Here is an 18,894-nt window from a genome sequence, read left to right on the forward strand (position 1 = left end):
ATCTTACCGCTTAATTGAAGCATCCCATCAGTAATAACAGCTGGAGCCTTACTCCAGATACAGGCCACAAGGCAAAGGAAAGTCCTGACGAAATAGTAATGAAACTAATCCTAAACTACAAAGAATATTGCCCATCAGCAATGTGAGTTCAAATAAATAACCACGGTCAGGCAGATAAAAGATTACCTACACTGTTTTTAATTAAGAACTAGAACAAGCACATCTGCATCCAGTCTGCTGCTCTTTCAAAATTCACTGATTATGTTTTCTAACTATAATACAGTTATAATGTGGCATATTGGATGTTCGAAGTTGCACAGGATCGTCCAAAACAAGTGTCAATCACTCTTGCCCCTAAGAAATATAAAAATACTATGGCTAGAGTGCAACACAACTGAAATGAAATAAAAACAAATTACAGCACAATGATGCTGACAGAAATTAACTGAATTAATTCTAATAGCTGTATTCTCTCTCTCCCATCCAGAGATGTGGTTTCAGTTGGTTGTCGGTTGTTGCTTTTTTTTTTCTTTGCTGTTTACCTCCTAAAGTTTCATAATTTACAGAAAGATACAGGGTTCAAACAATCTGAGCATTAAAATTCAGGTTGTCCACACGCAAAAGTCCACGAGTCTGCCCCAAAAGAACTGCCTCCTCTTTTGTTATGTTGGTGATATGGCAGTAGAGGTTAAATCATCCAACCAATATTCCAGTACATTTTGTTGCTGCGTAACACACGGCATCAGAGAGACACTCAGACAAAACTGCATCCACCATGGAAATGTGCATGTGTGCTACTGAATTCTGCCAGGGAAAAAAGAAAAACTGGCATCCACTCACATTCCTCAATGCTTGCTGAATTTTTATGGAGACCAAACAGTGGATGTCAGCACAGTGAGGTGCTCAGTGGTGCATTTCAGCAGTGGTGACAGTAACAATGGGTCAACTCCACTGGCACAGATTTTTTGTAAGTGGAGCATGCAGGCTATTTTTCACCACTGCTGAGAATTCATAGCTCATGATGGTGATGACTACACTGAAAAGTAGTGTTTTGTACCTAAGAATTTGCTCTATCAAATAGTGTTATTGTGCTCTTCATTTCTTTTGTAGTTTCCATGCAAATAAATAGGAGGCATTATTTTAAGAGTGACCTATGTAAATTTTAGTCTATTACGACACTTTACAATCAAGTGGTGTACTTAAAATCTTTCCAACTACTAACCAGAGTGTGTGCCAAAGTGGCCAAGAAGGCCAAAAGCATCCTGGCTTCTAGCAAAAACAGTGCAGTCAGCAGGACTAGAGAGATGACCATATCATAGAATCATAGAATGGCCTGGGTTGAAAATTACCTCAAAGATCATGTAGTTTCAACCCCCCTGCTGTGGGACAGGGTTGCCAACCACTAGACCAGGCTGCCCAGAGCCACATCCAGTCTGGCCTCAAATGCCTCCAGGGATGGGGCATCTAAAACCTCTCTGGGCAACCTGTTCCAGTGTGTCACTATCCTGGGTGAAAAACTTCCTCCGAATATCTAACCTAAACCTCCTCGTCTCAGTTTAAAACCATTCGCCCTTGCCCTATCACTATGAACCAATGCAAACAGCCATTCCCCTTCCTGTTTATACACTCCCTCCAAATACTGGAAGGCCACAATGAGGTCTCCCCTGAGACTTCTCTTCTCCACACTAAACAAACCCAGTTCACTCAACCTTTGTTCATAGGAGAGGTGTTCCAGCTCCCTGATCATCTTAGTGGTCCTCCTGTAGACCAGTTCTAAGAGTTCTGCGTCTTCCTTGGGCTGGGGGCCCCAGGCCTGGATGCAGTACTCCAGATGGGGCCTCACAAGAGCCAAGCAGAGGAGGACAATCACCTTCCTCTCTCTCTCTCTCATCCCCAGAGGCTTTCAAGAAAAGGGTAGATGCAACACTGAAGGACATGGCTTAGTGTGCATAGTGGTGATAGGTTGATGGTTGGACTGGATGATCGCAGTGGTATTTCCAATCATAAATGATTTTATGACTCATAATAATTTGAAAATTCAGAAGTAAATTACCTATGCTTAGGTTAGCGTTAACTAAAAACCAACTTCACTTAATGCGCTATCAAAATCAGAACATCTATGTTTATACTGTAAGTTAAACAGGGCACTGAGAACATTATTACCTTGCATGCCTTTGTGCTAATTCTGTTAGTACAATGAATTACCTATAAGAGTCGCTGCTAACCTTCCCTACTAATGAAGCAAAAAACTGAGATGAAGATTAATACCACCATTTAAATCTAGAGGAGCTTGGTGAGCTCTGTTGCAAAACGATTTTTGAAATGCTTTTACTAATTCAGTTAAAACACACAAACAAATAACAAAAGTGATAGTAGCTATAGTATAAAAATACACTTTTCTTCATCAGTCTTTTGTCTTCGGTAACTTTCATAAAACTTTCCTCAACTTTCACTTTTTATCTATATCCCTTTAGAATCTTTTTTCTTTTGTGGACTTCAGTAATACAGTTCATGGCATGAGCACCTTCACACACACAGCTGTTCCTAGAACTTCCATAGAGTAGTCCCTTCACCTGAAAGAAAGAAGTCACACAAGAAGTTTGGCATAAAAGTAACCCTTCATAAAGGAAATAACCTTTGTAGTTCTTCAGAAAAAGGGACTTGATTCTCTTAGAAGTTGAAGAATAGAGTCTAGTGTCAAGAAGATATTCCTTATATATCCAGGCTTCAGCTCTTGTTTCTCAGAATCCTGCTATTAAACGATACTTCAGTTTACCTAAACTGTCTTGAGGATGGGTAATGATGATCAAGCTGTTCAGAAATTGCTCAAGAATCACAACTTATATTTTCAGCAATTTCTTTGGACAACAGTCTAATATGCATCAGCTTTCCTTTAATTTCATACTATTTATCAAATTATCAGTGGTTCAAATTATCAAATAAATGTTTATGCAACAATTATTCAAATGGAAAACAAATGCCCATTCAACAATTTTGCAAAGCTTTTTTTTTTTTTTAAATGACCCTGCAAAGGAGAAAGGTACACATCTTTCATGCCTTTAAGAGCGAATCAGCATGACATTACTCTTAGGAGCATTAAACTACAGTATCCTGTCTGAAAGAGTTGAATATTAAAAAAAATTCTCGTGGGACTATTACTATGATAAAAGAGTAAGAATCATTTTTAAAAACCTCAGATTTAACCTTACCTCTAACCACAGAACCAGAACAGATAGCTCAACTTGACAGAAAGTGTCAACTTCCATGAATAGGTCTTTTTTGGAAAAAAAAAAGTTTTTAAAAACACTGCTTAACAGCAACAGGTCTGAGGCAAATTGTTTTATAAGAAGTTTGATATATTTTTGCAGCATGGATTTCAAAAGAAATGAGGGAACAATTCACAAGTTCTTCTAAATTTAGGCCTGTTAGAGCAACGCTGGTCACAACTGTTTTCTGGGTTGCATACTTCTACCAACAAGGCTCACAGCACAGTATCAGTTCAGAAAATATCACAGAATCTTATCTTGAAACCATCAATGACTAAACCAGAGTAGGTTTCCATGTACTGTTAAAAAAAAAAAAAACAGACAGGTCTCAAAGTGACACCAAACTCCAAGCAGGCATTAGTTGAAAGAGTTACAGAGTGGGTCAGTTTCTATGAAACGTCTCCTTTACCAAGACCTAAAGCAATGACTACAGATTCTCTTGATAGGCCCTGGAAAGCTACGATGGCTCAGCTACAGCTGAAAAATCCTTTTCACTGAAGTTTTAAATTCATCTACTGAAAAAAATGACAGCACTGAAGCAAAAGGAAGGCATTAGTTTGGACATAAAGAATGTTTCAACTCATCTGGCTTCAGAAGACAGGTACAAAAAAATTAACATACCAGTTTCCATTTCAGACCCAATCATTTCTGCATCTATAATTTGAAATTGTAAAAGAAGCCTGAGCAAGTCTGGAAAATGTACCTTCCAGATTCCTGATAAACAAGACAGATATAAGAACATATGCACACAGGAAAAATACGGAAGTGTTGATTTAACCTGCTCTACAGAATTTGTATGCTGTTTAACAAAGGCAGGTAGAACAGAAGCTTGAACACAGTGCCAAGAAACTGCATGAAAACAAACCAAAAAACTTCCACAAACCAACCAAGACTCCTTCCCACACACCTCTGTAGGGAATGACTTGAATTAAAATATTTCATTTGTGATTGTGGGTTTTGTTTGTTTGTTTGTTGTTGTTTTCCCCTGGGTACTTTTCCAGAATACTCCTTTATACCTAGTGAGTATGAAAATTTGTTACAAACAACAGATACTACAGGAACTTATCTCAGACCACTGCTGGCTAGCAGTGATAATGAGATCTTTTCTTGGAAATCGTTTACGGTTCTGGATGCCTAGAAACCTACCAAGAGGTCTTGCATGTATAAAACAGAGAATCAATTTGTTTGGAAACTGTCTCTTTAGTGCTAAAAAAAAAAAAAAAAAAAAAAAAAAAAATGAAGGTGAGGACCAAAACCAAGATGGAGGGTAGGAGGATTTGCATTCATTAAATACAAACTCCTCCATCCACATTATAGAATCAAAGCTTTTTTTTTTTTTCCCAAAGATGAGATAAACTCAAATTTCAAGTTTTAAGGCTACTTAGAAAAGCTTCTGTAAATTTTCTTCTGAAAACCCAAACATATAGTTCTTTTCTTACCCCTTTAGCTTTTAATTTTTTCCTTTTGATAAGTAAACTTCCATTTAGCTCTCCTGATTTTCAAGTTTCTCTACAAATACATGGAAAATTTTCAGAATGTTCAGGGAAAACTGACTTGCCCTGTAAAGAATGACACTCCACCCCCATACTCAAAGCTCAAACCCAAATGTACACAATTCAAACACCCTTTAATTGTGGTTTCTCATTTAAGAAAAGCAAATTGCTGAAGCAGTATTATCTTGGACTGCTGAGGACATCAAGAAAATGGAAATGAGAAGATGTACCTGTTTCAGAAATAAGAAGAAAGCATGGAAAGCAGAGGAGATAAATAAGTGTTCCAGGGGCTCTAAAATGACCACAAATCCTTCTGACAGCCCACTTGTTTTCTCTACACTGTACAGGATCTAGAAATTGCAGTCATATGACCAATCTGTAAGCTGCTCCAATGGAAAGGAGCTCTTCTTAGCAGTACACTTCAGTGCTATGTTAGCTTATCTTGCAAGAGCATCAACACTCCAGCATTGAGCAGGGCAGAAACACAAACAGTTACATGCTTTTTTTCATGTTTGTACTAGATATGCAGGGAGAGAACGTCCACTCTGGCAACAGCTGCCATCACAGCATGTTAAATACATCAAGAAACTGGATCTAGAATCCTAATCTTTGTTTACTTTCCTTTTAATCCAGTAATAAATGTGGTACTAATATTGTACTGCTCAAAAAGTAAATACAGGTGGGAAATATATATATATTGCACACTGAAGCTGTAAACCAAGCAACCGTTTGGGAAGCCCAAGCAACACTGATACCATGAACTAATTTCTCCATATTTCTGAGGAAAGAAAAAAAAAGTTACATGTTCTTAGAGAGAAAAAGCATGACTGTTAGGTGAGCTCTCACAAGGAACTCAAAGCAAGTTCAAATGTCAGGAGCATATACTGCAATGAAAGGCATTTTATTATGTGCTAATTCCTTAAAAGCCTTTCTATCTAGTAACACCATAGTGGTTAAAGAACAACCTAACATTGACATTTTAGTAACACTGCCATCTCAGACTGAAGAAGCAAAGTGAAGTTACTGCTTTTGCAGTCTAAATGAGAACAGACCAAATTCTCTTTTCTTGAATCCATTACAGGGCAGCATTCCTCCCATAATGCCCAGGCTCACAGAAGCTACACGTGAAAAAACAGAAGTCACAGTGAGTTGTTTGCTGTTTACCTTTAACTGGTAGTTCTGATTCCTTACTTTGAAGGCAGCAGTATAAGACAAGTGTAATTTTTCATCCTGTCATCCACCATCGATGTACTGCACAGACATCTGAAAGTTGTTCTTTGTTTCATGGGATTACTCTTCTCAGATTCCTGAGGATTTTGACTGTATGTGAAGTCACTACAGTCTAATACATGCCAACAGTTTATCCCTCTATAGCACAATGGATTCTCGTTTCAGTGTTCTCCCCTTGTAAACAGGAAATGAATCCAAGAATAAATGATAGATTTCTCCTTTGAAAGGGCATCACTTACCAGTAACTACCATGCTGCTCATGTTAGAGTTCGGGCTATTGAGTACACTGCCTGAAAGAAGTTCGTCAGATCCTCTCTAAAAAGAAAGAGACAGTAAGAGATTTTTTTTTTCCTCTATTTTGTGATTTTAAAAGATGATATTAAAAATGTCAGTTTGACAGGGAAAACCTTTAGAACTTAAGCAAGCATAACCAAACCTATTCAGATTTGGCAGACTTTCTCGTTTCAGATTAAGCACGACAACTTGAAGTCTACATAAAGCAGAATATTTACAAGGCAAACTTTGCAACAAGAGCAGCTTAAGCACAGTTGTTTTACCCACTGCCAAAATGTAGCCACCTTAAGACACAATAGGAAATGCTGAACTTTGTTCAGCACTTTAAATTAAAACAATATAATTAAACATTTACTGTACTTCCGTAAGATATATTTAGTTATTTTAATATTTTATTTTAAATTATTATATCCAGATGAAACTACAAAGGGAAATCTACACAAACAGAAATGGGGAGTTCAGCTCAATTCTAACATTCCTATTAGAAAAAAAGACTTCAGAGAATACTGACACTGCTTAATCTGGAAACATCCATTTGTCCTGAAAAATAGAACTTAGGGCAGAAGGTAGCATCTGTAACTCCTAAAATATGACAATTATCAAGTAAATGATCTTTTTGAATAGAGGTAGTCTGCAAAACAATCAGAGTAGGATTTATATGGTAAACTGAGAAGAAACCTTTTCCTCAAATTATTTGCAAGACAGATATTTGGCAAAGCTGAAGAGACATTTGCTTCTTTCTCCTCTACTGCTTTTCCCCCTTTGTGTATATATACACAAAAAATGGCAACTAACAAACAGAGGTTATTAAAAGTAGTATGTACGCATACACAGATATTAAAGACAATTTTTAGCATCAGCTCTGTAGTAGCTCTATACAGCTTATGGAGGACTCTTCGCTCTTAACAACCAAAAAAAAAAAAACGTGCCTGTCACATCACCGACTGACTTCCTTTAAAAATAAATGACTAATACTAAGAGGTCCTCTTGTTCTCAATACAAAGGTTCTCCAGTCAGAGAGAACTAAGGAAAAACATAGCTGGACGTAACTAAGACATATGCCAAAAAAGTTATGGAAACTTTATTATTCAACCTATATTGCTCTATACTGTCAGTATCATACACTAAAAATCAGTACAAATGGCTACACAAACATTCCTTCTTTCTCTCTAATGGCCTATTTCTCTAATATAGTATTTACGTAGATACATAGAGTACCTTAAAGGTCAAGATTGCCAACACTGCTGCTCACTTAGTAGTACAACAGTTATTTCTGCTCACAGCTACTCATCCATCCTTGCTCCAAAGCCCTCATCTCTAGCCTGGACAGCTCAACTCAATAGGCAGAGGCATCAGAGACAGAATCCATTCAGTTAGGCAAATTAAATTAATTCAGTGGTAGATTTTTCCTTAATAGGCCAGTCATCAATTTGGAACAGTACAGAAGATGCTACACGAAGAGCTGAAACACCCCCAGTACTGATGAATGAATGCTCTTCCCAAACCCTAAAGGAACTCCACAAATCCGAAATCTAGAATTTGTTCCAACTGTATTCAGCTTCTGGAAGTTGCCTAAATGAGCAGCTTCAGACTAGCAGAATGTAAAAATGACTACATAAACCTCTGCCTCCTAAGAAACATGTTATGAAAGCCTGATATGCTTTTTAACCCACAGCACAAGAAGTCCAAAAATCAACACCAAGCAAAAAAGAGTGGTTACTTGGCTGTGTTTTAGGAGCAATTTTGAAAGTTCGCTTTTCATTTTGAAACATATTTAACATCTCATGATAACGTTACACAGCCAGTCATTATACTTGAAAAAGTTTTTGCTTCAGAAGAACATGTGAGTTTCTTACATTGGCACATATTATAAACAGCATTTATTTTACTGTTATAACCCAGTGTTCACCATGAAACCACAAGCATGTGGCAAATTTCTGCCAACTCCCATACGTGCTTGCCAAGCTTTTGGTAAAACAAATATACCTTACAATGTGAGCAGAGCAGACTTTCTTACTGCTTCAAAAAGGTCTCATAAGATGACAGCTGTTTTACAAAGCAATTTAATATAAGCATTTCAAGTAAGTCAGCTAACACTGTTATAATGACATAAGCACCCACAAAATTATGACAGAGGACAAGTTTTTTTTTTTTTTTTTTTTTTTTTAAACATTCATTCAGCAAAGGAAAGATTTTACTCATCTTGTGGGTTCGGACCAGTTTTTATGTGTAATTTCTTTTAGAGAGCGACAGGCCAAAAAGGACTTGCACTCTACTTCAAGGGCAACATTCTACCACTTGTACATACATTTCAGAATTACAGCTCACTTCCCCAAGTATCTCAGGCACACAGTAGTCTTATTCTCAAGCACACCACTTCCAATAGTCAGATCATCCAATGCGAAGAAACCATCAAGTTCAGGTCAATTCTATTGAGCGTTTCAGAAACAAGGAAAACAAGCTCATATCTTTGAAGAACATGGTGAATCAAATTCAATAAAAAAAAATGGAAGATTCAAGTCCAATTTTCACTTAGCTCTTTCCCCTATCTTTGCAAGCTGCTGCGTGTCAAGCAAGTTCGAGACCGAAGATCACAAACATAGATCAACAGAAAAGTCCAAATTTAAGTTTAAAAATAAAAAAGCCAAACTGAAGCCGGCACATCAACTCCCCTCCCAGTCACAGGCTGCAAAGGAAATTTCCTACAATAGCAACATGATAGAAACTACTTGAGTATTCATTTTAGCACAAGGGAAAGAGATTGCAAAGGACAAAAGTAGTACAAACTTATTGTACACTATTAAAAGGTCATCTTCTGACAGCCAGTCCTCAAGAGCAGAAGTTTCCAATGCTACATCTGTATTCCTACCAATGTCAAGCAAAACATTAATCAGTACTGATCTTGTGTACAACCTAAAACACTAACTATACCATAGACATTCGTGGACAAATGTTCTGGATTCAACATCTGCCAAAGTACTATAACAAAGTAAATCAGGGAATGGACAAATTAACTTCCTACAGTCAGCGAACTTTAGATTTCTTGCAGAATCAAAGCCCTTTCAAGGACTGCAATGTTATCACACCATGGCCCCTGTCACCAAGTACTTCTGACAGCATGGTGTGGCAATAGCATGTTAATCTATGGTTTTAACCAACCAGTGGAAACTACACAAAACCGACGTTTTCAGAAAAAGACAAAAAAAGTTGTCAACTCAAGGCTCTGAATGCGTATTTCAAAGGAACTTAAATATACATACATAAAAATCTTTCAATACCTTAAAGTGAAGATAGTATTTCTATATTTCAGTTAATTAGTAAGGAAATCTTTTAGTAAATACAGTTGTTGTATATACTCTGGCTCTCCCACAATTCAAATGAACAATTATACTAAGAGAAACAAAAAGTAACTAGCTTAGTAAATGAATCTTCTAGCTCCCTGTTTTAGCAGTCACTGTTAACTCAGAATCCCTCACTACTGGAATTAAATTTACATAGCTGGATTCCAGATTCCAACCCCTCCACTCCCCCACAACAGATCACTTGAGACTTCATGCTATCACAAGTTATATTAAGTACCTGTGCCATTTCAGGAAGTTGTCACAGTCATACTATCTTACTATCTTTCCAGGCTAATAAAAAAACACTATTTACAAGTCCTTACCAATAATCTTCCTCATAAACATTTCAAAAACCCCCCAGACCTACTACAGCCACTACCACCACTCTTTAAGAAAAGGCTACCAAACCCCTCCAAAAAACACCAAACTTCTCAATTTTGGCTTGAGAACCACCAGAGAGGTTTAGTCTTTCAAGCAGAGTATTTTTGACAACTGTTTGTAAAAGAGAAATATTATCAGCTCTTTTTGCAATAATCCCAGGCTATGAAGGCTCCAGTGAGAAGCTGCAGCTGCACATAACACGACAAACTCTGAATTATCAAAGGCTTATCAGAAGTGCGTGAACATGCAGGCCTCTTCTAACACTACAGAAACACTGAACTGATAATACTAGAAAGAATAAGCAAACAAACTAACTGCATTTTAAGATATCATCAGCATCAGCTAAAATAATTTCTTGACATCCCATCAGAAAACACCTACAAAAAATACTGAAAAATACTGCTTCAATAAGTTCTCTGATTTGTAGCATACAATATGTAGACGTTCCAAACCTCTCCCAACAACAGGATGATTTCCTGCCCCCCATCCCTCCCCTCCATGTGAGGGAGCAAAGGAGAACCTGAGCTACACAGGAACTTCCCAAAGGCTATGGCAAGCCAGGAGACAGCTTATGATTTAAAGAATTCTAACAGCACTGTGAAATATTTCATTTCTAACAACATCTGGGAACGTTTTAAAAGCAAGAGCCAGAAATCTAGCAGTATGGGAGACTGTAATGAGAATTCTAACCTAGACAGCAACATCCCTCGCCAAGATGCACATGTGCAAGCCAACAGCTTCAACATCCAGTAGCTGAAATAACTTTGGGGCATGGATGTTAGAAAGGACTGGGCAACACACTTTAAACACCCAAACATGGTGCTCTTCTTTTTTTCCCATATTTATGCGATGGAACAGAATGTAATGAATGCCTTATTTTAATAGGATACATTTCTAATGCAACATTGCATAAATACATTACATAAATACTGTTGGTGAAGAGGAAATGCTTGACCTGCCTTACTCTCCGACTTTGCACACTGCTATCAAAACACATACACCAAATTACCTAACGAATAGACTGCTACACCTCTCGCATATACAGGATCACAGAACACTCAATGAGAACAGGCCAAACCAAATTGACACATAAAACCCAAAACAATTCCGCTGCTGTTTCATAGTATTTTATAAAGCACGTAATTTCAACTATAAGCTTATTATCTCTTCATCAGAACCCTACATATATGTAGTATGCTTTCATGAGTGCTTAAGAATCCTATTACACCACTTGGCCTTAAATTCCCTATGAAGTAACTGGATAAAATATGTCTGCCTTCCCATACTTCATCCTCCATATTCTTTTTCCCCCTACTTCAATCCTTCTCCATGCTGTAAACAACGTATGGTTGGCTGGGGACATCTCCTAACAATTAACTGAAATAATGAGTGTACAAATATTAAAGCAAGGATGCATCTAGGAGAAAACCAAGTTTGCTCTTTTTTCTTTCAACTATAAGCCCAGCACACACCACAGAGTTTTCAGAAATTGAGCATGCACAATCAAGGGAATCTGAAGTCTTTAAAACTGAAAGGAGACAGCCTCCACTTCTCTGAAAAGCCTCCAGACTCTCAATCAAAACAATGTGAAAAAAGAGCCAAAGTTCTCAAAGCATCTGAAATCAAGATGGGCATACCGAACCAGGCAGCTGAAGCGTTAAGAACCTTCACTTAAACCATGCCACCCAGCTTCACTTTTAAAAACTTTGAAACTGTAATGAAACATTTCAGTCAGAACTCTAGCCCAAGACCAGTCAACACTTCAAACAGCCTGGATGAAGTACAAAGATCATTTATTCCAGCACGTCAGACTTATTACTCTGCTTTCACCAGCACAGAAACAGTCACTCTGAAGCAGATGTATATAACTGATAGAAAACTGGAACAGGCAAGAACAGCTCACAGAAGATATCATTTGGATATGCTCTTATCTTTCCGGTTAGAATACAATGGCATCTAGAAGTAAAGAGTTGTTCTGTAGCAGTTTCTACATCCCAAAAAGATCCATCAGAAATGTATTTTCTACTTGACCATTTGCTATACTGCAACAATGAATGAGACATTCCAGTGCTACTGTAAAGTCTTTAATGCAATAATTACATTAGGCATTCAAGGAAGAACCAAATATATGAAAACCTAACAATGGCTGTACGTACTTGCAGCTTAATAAAAGACACAGCACATAAGCCTGAAATCAAACATCAGTCCCCATAGTAGGTTGTGAAACCACAACTTCATTAAAACCAACACCACAACCAAAAGCAACAGTCCTACCTTCTCCTTAGCCCTAAGCAGTTTGTTTCTGTTGTCCTTCCCAAGCAACATTAAGTCTATATTGCTACAAGAGCCTATGCAACCACATCAGATTTGCCCCAAAGCACTAAAGAAGACATAACTCATTACTGTGTCAGCTCAGCTTCAACCTGGTTAAGATCCCAAGAAAGGTTTGTGAAGTGGTTTATTCATACATTTGCGCCTTAGGTGTCACAGAGGCAGGAAAAAGTGGAATACAGCTTCATTTGCCTGTGAAAACAGATCTCACAGCTCTAAGAAACTGGAAACCTATCCCATCCTTAACATTCATCAAGCTCTTCAGACCAGGCAAACGATCACACCTCCCTTCCCACAGTCCTCTCAATTAATACACAAGTCCAGGCGTTCTCTTACAAAGGAAAAGTGACTCCCAATTTGCAACAAACAGAAATTTCCTGTAAGCATTCACAGCATTAATCTTCAAAACTTTTATTTTCTCTCCACTTTCAACTTTTTTTTTCAATTGACATAGTACCCAACCATTCTGTCACCTTAAGAAAAAAATTACCGAAATAAAAAGAAGGAATTGTAGTAGACTTTCAAGAACAAATATGAAAGCCACCTCCAATAGGGTCCATTTTAACATCTTTTATAAACAGCAGGTGTCTTTCATTGTATTGTTTCAGTTGCTTTTGCCATCAAGGACATACTTTACATACCCCTGCTGAAGAAACAAATCCAGATGCCAGTTCCAGACTTACAAACTTCAATCATACACCATTCCCACTTCACTGTTAGAACGTTCTGAATATTTTTGCTTACTAGTGCTGCTCTAACAAAATACTGTTGAATATAAAAGTTCAATTGTAAACATTATCCCAGCTACCACAGTTTCTCCAATTCACACGCAAACAGCTTTCGTACCGCAGGCCTTAGCAGAAACTTTGTCTAACCTACTAACAGCCCAATTAGCACGAGAAACACTATTCTACGAAAAATAAAACCATCGCGTGGCGTTTGTCTGTAAAAGTGAATCTGTTTCCTTTGCTTCCATTCCCCTCCTCTTGTCTAAGAGTGATGACCATCAAGGTTAAACAGTAGATCTAGGGGAAAAAAAAAAGAAACAAAGGAAAAATCTACTAAAATACATTTTCTCTTTTCCTAAAGGAAGGCTAAACTTATCTTTTGTTAACTTGCTAGAATTTCTAATAAATTATTTCTATGCTTCCTTTTTTAAAGTATATTATAAACAGCTTAAGTAAAAAGTCTCAATATGACCAAAATATTTATTTCCACCATAATTAAGCTCTCCATTATTAGTAGCAAAAACCAGTCACAGAATCACAGAATGGCCTGCATTGGAAGGGACCTCAAGGATCATGAATCTCCAACCTCCCTGACAGGCAGGGCCACCAACCTCCGATTTACTAGACCAGGTTGCCCAGGACCCCAGCCAACCTGGCCTTGAACACCTCCCAGGAAAGGGCATCCACTACCTCTCTGGGCAGCCCGTTCCAGCACCTCACCACTCTTCTGGTAAAGAACTTCCCCCTAACATCCAACCTAAATCTTCCCTCTTTCAACTTAAAACTGTTCCCCCTTATCCTGCTGTTATCTACCCTTTCAAAGAGTTTACTCCCTTCCTGTTTATAGGCTCCCTTCAGGTACTGAAAGGCTGCAATGAGGTCACCCCACCGCCTTCTCTTCTCCAGGCTGAATAAGCCCAGCTCCCTCAGCCTGTCTTCGTAGGGGACGTGCTCCAGCCCCCTGATCATCTTCATGGCCCTCCTCTGGACCCTCTTCAACAGCTCTCTGTCTTTCTTGTACTGGGGGCTCCATACCTGGACACAGTACTCCAGATGGGGCCTCACAAGAGCAGAGTAGAGAGCAACAGTCACCTCCCTGTCCCTGCTGGCCACCCCTCTCATGGTGGAGCCCAGGATACCATTTGCTTTCCAAGCTGCAAGAGCACACTGCTGGCTCATGTTAAGTTTGTCATCCATCAGGACCCCCAGGTCCTTCTCTGCAGAGCTGCTCTCAAGGACTGTTCCTTCCAGTCTGTATAGATACCTGGAGTTTCTCCGGCCCCAGGCATCTCGGTTTTCTATAATTTCCTAAGAGTCGGTTTTCTATAATTTCCTAAGAGAAGAGAATATCTCAGAATTTGAGTTAAAAAAAAAAATGAATACTGCTTAGGGAGTACTTAGAAACACTCTTACTCAGTGCTCTCTTATTTCTCTCCTTCAACTTGTGCTGGTTTTAGCTACTGCTTTTCCTCCAGACTGTTAAGTTTCAGCAACCAGGAAAAAGAGGACCTTTGTGATACACCACTTGTTGGAAAGCTAATAGAAAGTACTAGTACAATATGTTCTAGCATCACCTACTTATCAATCCTAATATTACCAACTAAAACCACAATGAATTTCATCTTTTCTTAAGCTTACTAAAAAAGGTTGATGCTCTGAGTCTTGGGGAAAAAAAGATCCTTTTCCCAGATCTTCAAAACAAATCTATGTTTACAGTAATACAAGAGACTTCTTCTCCCAGACATAACCTGGGCTGTTCACATTTGGCAGCTGAAGCTCTGCTCTTGGCCAGTGGGTAGCCCAAAGCAGTTCTACAGCGTTACAAATTCCCAAACCTTATGTACCAACTAAATGTGTTAGAAGAACGAAGAAAGAAAACCATCCCTTCACTCCCTCCCCACCTTTTTCTGCTCATCAGGCAGCGTCATAACCGGACTGACTGCAGTCATCCTGAAACGTGCAATGCACATCCCCAAATGAGTCACTCAATTGTTAAGGCCACATTCACTGCACAGCTAATCATGCCAACAAGGAGAAACATGATACATTAAGCTGAAGTGGCTCACACTTACAAAGAGAACTATCAATACCAACTAGAAGCTCATCATATAGTTATTCCCTACATCTCTGTGAGGTACATTCTTTCCATCACAGCTTCTGTATCTCTGAAGACTTTCGTTATTACTCCAGAGAAAAGACAGGTTATATACTTCCTACATTCACTGCATCAAAAGGCCTCCACTACTCCAAGTATCAAGTAAATTTACTTAGCCAGATTAACTAGCTAACTGTATGGAGAACACAAGACAGCAATTATAACTACAGCTGTCGGATCCGGATGTCAAAATGCCACAACTGACATTCCTCAATGACTACAGAGATAAGATGCTAACTTGTCTCTGAAACTACCTGAAATTTAGGATGCCATTTTGTTTTAAGAACTATGGACCACATGTAATAAAAACAGAGCAACTAAAATGTATAAAATATTTTTTTCTAACTGTACAACATGACAGTTTTCAAAAGTGTGCACAAAGAAATCTATGAATCTTAGCATGTACAGAATTTCTTCAAGAAATGAAAATGCGAAGAAGTAACAATCAACACAGTATTACTGTCATTATTGGAAGCCTTAAGCCTGTGTTCTACTCAAAACACTTTACACAAACTGTTCATATACAGTGGGAGCTCACAAAGTAACATCTGACACAGAGTTGAAACTCAGTATTTTCATATTGCTATTAAGTTGTACTGTAAGGGGTGTACTTTGTGCAAAGGCACGCCATGAATTCTAAGTCAGACAGACAAGACCCTACATATCAATCAAGTATGAATGACTTTACATTATGGCCACAAGTCATCTGCATTTGGACATATTCTAATTCTTCCAGAAAATAAGCACACTGCTTCTCTGACATATTAGCTGGGAAGTATGCTCTCATTACACATTTGATTTTAGACAGAACACCACATTTACACCACGTAAACCAAGCTTTCAAATAGCATTCATCAGTTCTGCACTCCTTCATCTTGTGCTGAATGCTGTCCTCAGCTTTTGGTATTAATTTCTTCTGACTCAGCACGCAAATAAAATAACGATGGAACACTCAAGAGTTTGTTGAACATAAAAATGCTTTAAATCAAGCTAAGCTGCGTAGCACAAATAAACGGCAATAGCTTTAAATTTAACCTCATTAGAAATTTGCAGTTAGACTATATAACTAAGAATATGACAAGTAAGTATTCCCTTTATTTATACTCACCTACATACAGTTACTAAAGCTGAAAACCCTTTTTTTAATTCAAAGACAATTCCCTGTCTATACTTGTTAACTTCCACTACTAGTCTTAACAAATGGGTTTAAAACATAGCTAACAAGCTCACTTTTCTGCTTACGAAAGAAGCCTGCCAGACAATAGTTAATACAATTTCCATGGTTGGAAATTGTATCATCAACATCACTGATGATGATTTTGATAAATCATACTTTCTAAGAGAAGGGTCACAGTCCTTTTCTCCAAATACACTATATAGCTGATCAGCATACAAAGAGCAGGTACAAAAAGCCTCAAGAAAGTGTAAGGTCACACAAATACCCTGGGTAAGTTGATCATGTGCAAGTACAGGTAAATCCTTGTCTGCTTCTAATGGCTGTCCAATCATGATAAAAGCAGTACTAAAAGAGCATTAAATCTGCTGATGCAAGACCTTGGCACTCAAAAGCTGCTCTCTACCCACTCTCAATACACCCCTAAGAACAGATGACAGCTAAGTTAAAGCCACATGAATTTTCCCTGTCATATATACCAACTAACAGGTAAAGCATCCCTCAGCTTTATAGCATTAGGTTTACTAACAGCAATGAACATCCACCAGAGAAAAGAAACACAGAAGTGTTTCACAATGCTTTCTAGAAAATATGACTAGAGCCAACATTAGACTGCTTACACAAACTATGAGTATGAATTAGTAAGAAATTCCATGTCACACTCTTCCTGGTGTCCTGAGACAGTTACAGAAGCTCCAGGAGACAGTCTACCTTACCTCACTCATATTTAACAGTTTCCTTCAAAAAACTATTGTCTTTATTTTATTCCTTATGTTCCTGTGCACAGCTTGTTTCCTTTTATATCAACAATACCATTTTCATGTGACAAAGATCATGCCTTTATATAGCTGCTTGCATTTCCCAGTATTTAACGTGACCATCTTCTGATACACTTCCCTAGCCTTCTTTCTTGTATTATATCCACAATTTCTACAATCGGCAGAAAGAAGTAGTTATGTCATTTGATGTGCCTTCATTGCCTTGCTAGTACCTGAAAATATGGTTCCAAAATTGCTCTACACACAAAGTATTTCAGGAACGCTCAAATTCCTCTAAGATTCTAAGTCACTCATACTAAGAATTGATATTGAATCAACTTCTCCTAAATCAAGAATGTCAGAATTTTATGTTTAAGTAATACATGGACTGTCTGAAATTGCCTCTTCATTAGAAATGACTGAGAGTGATTTTATGAATTATTTTGCCACAAAGTTCTTCATGTGGTACAGTTTATTTCTGAAAGACTTGAATTTAACTGTCAAATACACTCCTACAGTTGTAGGCAGTTGACACTGTCCTCCCAGGTAACGGGGAAACAACTGTGCCAGTCTGTATTTCTGAATGGGATTAGTTCCCATGGAAGTACTTTAATAACTGTACTTTCCTTTCAACTCCAAGAGTGATTTATCTGCAATACTGAATACACACAAGGACCCAGGTAGGTCCAGAACATACAGTTTATTGCAACTCCTCCTAGAAGAGAGCTTACTTAAATATAATGCAGGTTCATCTGACACAGTAGCCACTATTATCTAAAGGCTGATTGTATTATGTACGAGGTAGCCCAAATCCAGCAGAACCACTACTGAACCTGAGCCAGGTAGCTATACTCCACAAAACCTGGTTCACCAAGCAGTTAACATAAACTAGCTTCAGGTGAAAAGGCAGCTATGTAGTACAGCTACGAACTCCCCAGACAAGTGTAGAGACCATATTCATTAGAAAACTTTCATGCATACCCCTGAAATAGGATTTCTTATGTGCATTAACAATTTAAAGTTCTCTTCTCCCACAGATCATTTCATTCTTGTTATTTCTCAAGCTATTTTTATGAAGTACTGATGCAGATCTTGAAACAAAACTGGATACAGAAGTGAAAAAAATAATTAATGACCTATAGGAAACTCCTTCCTTGTTTTAACAAATATTATAAACTCATAACTGAACTTGGAGACAAGAAGTCAAGCAAAGAAAATGTTTACTTCTGTCTACATAAACTGTAGCACTCTTCTTCTGTACTGATAGAACAACTTTTCCTAATTTCAGCGTTAACTGTTTTGAAAGAGGATAAGGGGAGAAGAAAACATCAGCAAAACACATGAGAAAGCACTGTTTTGAAAAATAATCTGCAAAATAAAAATTTTAAATAGGAATCTGATAGCACAACATTAATTTAGAACTCCTGTTTACAGTCTAGTGCCTAGAAAAGTCTTTTATGTAGGGCCTCCAATTTATCTGTAGGGATTTTTTGTTAATAAAGCATATACTGCTGACTAAATATCAGCTGACAATGACTGCTTAAAGTCTTAAAATTTGCAGTGACACATGCTCAAAGCAGTTCATTTGGTATCAGCAGTGTACCCACTTATTTGTTAAGTGCACATCCTACCTTCACACCAACTGCAACATCAGTGACAATGCTGTAAGAAAAAAAAAAAAGAAACATAAGTCAATTTGTTCTCATAAAAATCAAGGGCTTTTGTTGCTTTGTTCTGCAACAT

At 37.9% G+C, this 18,894-nt stretch overlaps 1 protein-coding gene across 16 annotated transcripts in view; it reads right to left on the reverse strand.

The window, feature by feature from the left end:
• PTBP2 (polypyrimidine tract binding protein 2) overlaps positions 1 to 18,894 on the reverse strand; it is a 45,730-nt gene that overhangs the window by 25,234 nt on the left and 1,602 nt on the right. For 13 of the 16 annotated variants that reach the window (XM_025153061.3, XM_040704975.2, XM_025153060.3 and 10 more), the window contains exons 2-3: positions 18,783 to 18,813; positions 6,229 to 6,304 (exon numbers count right to left, since the gene is read on the reverse strand). In XM_025153061.3, the coding sequence (XP_025008829.3) occupies positions 6,229 to 6,304; positions 18,783 to 18,813 (107 nt within the window). Of the gene's footprint in view, positions 1 to 5,923; positions 6,305 to 18,782; positions 18,814 to 18,894 lie in introns of those variants that run through there. The other 3 variants (XM_015290736.4, XM_046944986.1, XM_046944987.1) reach the window with 2 other exon arrangements.

This window comes from Gallus gallus, chromosome 8 (genome assembly GCF_016699485.2).
Source record: "Gallus gallus isolate bGalGal1 chromosome 8, bGalGal1.mat.broiler.GRCg7b, whole genome shotgun sequence".
In the NCBI taxonomy this organism is placed as follows: domain Eukaryota; kingdom Metazoa; phylum Chordata; class Aves; order Galliformes; family Phasianidae; genus Gallus; species Gallus gallus.